Here is a 3216-nt window from a genome sequence, read left to right as displayed (position 1 = left end):
TGCGCGGACGGACGCCCAGGATTTCGGCAGCGCGTGGCTGCATGTCTCAAAAATTCATGTCGTGTGGAGAGCTCTCTAAACAAAATAACTATCTTACCAGGTCGTGATGAGATAATTAAACACCTTTTGCAATGCACTTTTTTGAGTGTTGCATAATCAATTATCCAACTCGTATTGAACTTCTATCTAACTTGCAATGTTGCCAAAATGTATAGTCAGTAGCCATATGAGATTCCTCATAATTTCAGGATGCTAATTAGGCGGGAGCGTATGTCTTGTTATGGTCGTTGTGGCTATTTGAAAATGACGTGGTTTCTAGTGATAAAATTATATCTCCTATGCAGGTTATCTACAAGTGTGCGCACTGGCTCCATTCGTGATCTTCTCTATGCGAGTGAAACAACACCCCTATTTTACATGTGAGTGAAACAACACTCCTCTTTTACGACAGTATGTACGCGCATGGAGTAGGTCAGAGATGTGTTCATCCTACATGGATGACAACATAATTTATGGATATGCCATTCATCCTAATTGTCTTTGGCTACTTTCGGTCCTATTTGACTTAACCGTGTCCCTTTTTATTTTTGTGTGTGTATATTGCTATTGGTGTGTGCTTATTATGCTTTTTATCCTCTTGATGCCATATTTTGAGTTAATAAAAATGTCCTTTATAAAAAAAAAGTAAAGCTCTAACTTTGCTGTCATTTTGTGAACGGAACCGTCCTACGGACGACAAAAGCGTAGACGATGTGAAGACGATTAAGAATCGGGCGGCCATTGCTCTTCTGTACACATGCATGTGCGGCTGGATTTCACTGTCGTGCATGAATCGTCTATCTTGTGTCGTCCGTATAGCACTGCTCTTTTGTGAAATATATTAAAGTGACAAACTTAGTTGAGAAGATGGAGATGCCAATCGCACAATTACAGAGCGCGACTTTACAGAGCGACCGTACAAAGCTGAAGAACACTAGCAGACTGGCCAATACACGTGTACAAGTCCGAAGCCTTCCGAGCAAAAGATGAATTTACATCATGCATGGAGTGACAATCACAAGGTCAACAGAATCAGACCACCAGCCGGGAGCTCTTCTTCCTGGCCAGCACACGAGGCACGACGGGCGTCTGCACGGAGCAGCTCATGAGGTAGCTGTAGCAAGGGGGTATCTGGGACCTCCACGCCAGGGCCTCGAACCTCCCGCTGGGCGCCGGCCGCCCGGACAGCACCTCCTGCAGCGTCATCCTGGGGGCGTCCTCCTGCGCCGGGCGCGCCTGGTAGCAGCCGTAGGAGACGAAGACCTTGGACGTCCGCGCCAGCCGCCACAGGTAGACGTGCCGGTTCTTCCGCAGGAGGTCGTGCGGGTGCTTGCCGAACAGGTGCCGGTGCTTCTCCGTGTACTCCCGCATGTTCCGGAGGACGCTGCGCCAGGACCGGGCATCCGGGTTGGCCCTCAGCAGGCTGCACGCGATGTTGCCGCCGATGAACGACCCCTTCTCCTCCGCGCAGATGTCCATGGCGATGGCCACCAGCCCCGGGTGGTCCTCCGGGTTCGCGCCGCCGAAGGCCAGCGTCTTGAAGTAGTGCCAGTAGGCCTCTGGGCTGAGGACTTTGAGCCTGAGCGCGCGCTCTGTGCCCAGCCTCTGGGCCGCCTCCGACCTGCTGGTGACTATGATCTTGGTTACACCCCCCTTGCAGAATGCCGAGGAGCGGAGCCTCCTCCAAATCGCCTCGTCTGGAACCTCGTCTCCGGCCAGCTCGACGATCACGAGCGAGCCTTTATTGTGCGGGTGCGAGGCACGGCCGTGGTGTTTGATCAGGCCGTGGTCTCCTGGGTCGCTCAGCTTCTCGTCGTCCTCGAGGTCGTCGCCGCTCATGAGGAGAATCGAGGAGAAGTGGATGCGCACCCTGTCGTCATGGCAGACATGCTCGACGAGGGTGCTCTTCCCGACCCTGGCCGGACCGACGACGGGGAGCACGCCGGCTCCACCCTCCGCTTCTCCTTGTCGCAGCAGAAAGCCGACGATCTGCTCCATTTCCTTCTGCCGGCCGAACATGGACCTCTCCAGGAGCAGGTGCGCGCTGTAGGGCTGGCGGCAGACGCGAGGATAGCCCTTGAGGAAGACGACGAACTCCTTCATGTCGGCGATCATGCAGCCGAGCCTGTCGACCACGCGCCGCACCTCCGCGGCGCCGTCCGCGGCACCGAAGCAGAGGCGCTTGGCGGGGTTGAGCCTGGACAGCACGGACGAGAGGCGGCACGGGGCCGGCGCCGGCGCGTCGTCGTCGTCGGCGTGGCCGCGGCCGCACGTGAGGGCGTCGAGCATGTAGTGGCCGCCGTACATGGCCTCTCTGAGCGCGTCGAGCTGGCGGAGCATGGCCTGGTTGGTGATGCGCCGGCCCTCGGCCTCCTCGACGGTGACGCCGACGCGCAGCAACGCGAGGCGCAGCTGCTGGACGCTGTCCTCCGCGCTGCCCTGCTGCTGCAGGTACCTCTGGACCAGGAACGACACGGACCTGCCGAGCAGGTCGCTGAGGATCGCGGGCAGGAACATCTCCATGGTCACAGGAGCAGTGATCAAGGTAGGGTTGCTCTGGTCGTTTGTGCTTGGAATAATCGTCCCGGCCCGTTCCAGGATTTCGGGATACCCTCGCCTCGCCTCTCCTCTGCTCCTGGCTTTTGTGCTGCAGGTGTGGCGGCAACGCGCGGGTCGGGTGGCCACATGCACATCACGCCCATGTTCATGAGCTCTGACCACTCAACAGCGGAATGGAAATATGGAATGGAAGAAAGGAGCATAAGTTTCGCCGTCGGAACGGCGGCTATGCACGTTGGCTCTTTTAATTAGCCGTCACATCGGCAGGGTCCGGCGCTCAGTCGACGGCGACCTTGCCGGCGCGTGCGTACTACTCCGTATTACCCATTTGCACCAGGCTATCCGCACACATCGGGATCAGGGCATCATGAGCTTATCCGGCTCTTGCTAGCAAGCAAGTTGATATTGCAGTTGCAGGACAAAGAAGAGAAGATGCCGGGCGCGGATGCATGCACCTAAAGGCGGATTTCATTGTCACCGCGTAGAACGCGATTCACTGCAATCTGTCCCGTTTGTCGGGTGTGGTTGGCCTGAGACTTTGCATCTTCTTCCTCATCAATCCGCATGGCCATGTTGGAGCCAATCCAAGCTTTTGCTGCATTATTATGAGTCGGCATC

The 3216-nt window shown here is 56.2% G+C and overlaps 1 protein-coding gene across 1 annotated transcript; it reads right to left on the bottom strand.

Annotated features, from left to right (window-relative positions):
- Positions 1-876: 876 nt before the first annotated feature.
- On the bottom strand, positions 877-2904 carry LOC125544737 (disease resistance protein RGA2-like). The gene has a single exon (XM_048708486.1). The coding sequence runs from the start codon at positions 2560-2562 to the stop codon at positions 1072-1074; it is 1491 nt and encodes a 496-aa protein (XP_048564443.1). The 5' UTR covers positions 2563-2904; the 3' UTR covers positions 877-1071.
- Positions 2905-3216: the final 312 nt, after the last annotated feature.

The sequence above is a fragment of the Triticum urartu genome, chromosome 3 (assembly GCF_003073215.2).
Source record: "Triticum urartu cultivar G1812 chromosome 3, Tu2.1, whole genome shotgun sequence".
NCBI lineage: Eukaryota > Viridiplantae > Streptophyta > Magnoliopsida > Poales > Poaceae > Triticum > Triticum urartu.
This window is presented reverse-complemented; position numbering and strand designations above follow the sequence as displayed.

Excerpts from the sequence above, each read along its gene's own strand:
- LOC125544737 (XM_048708486.1), bottom strand. The coding sequence starts at position 2,562 with ATGGAGATGTTCCTGCCCGCGATCCTCAGCGACCTGCTCGGCAGGTCC.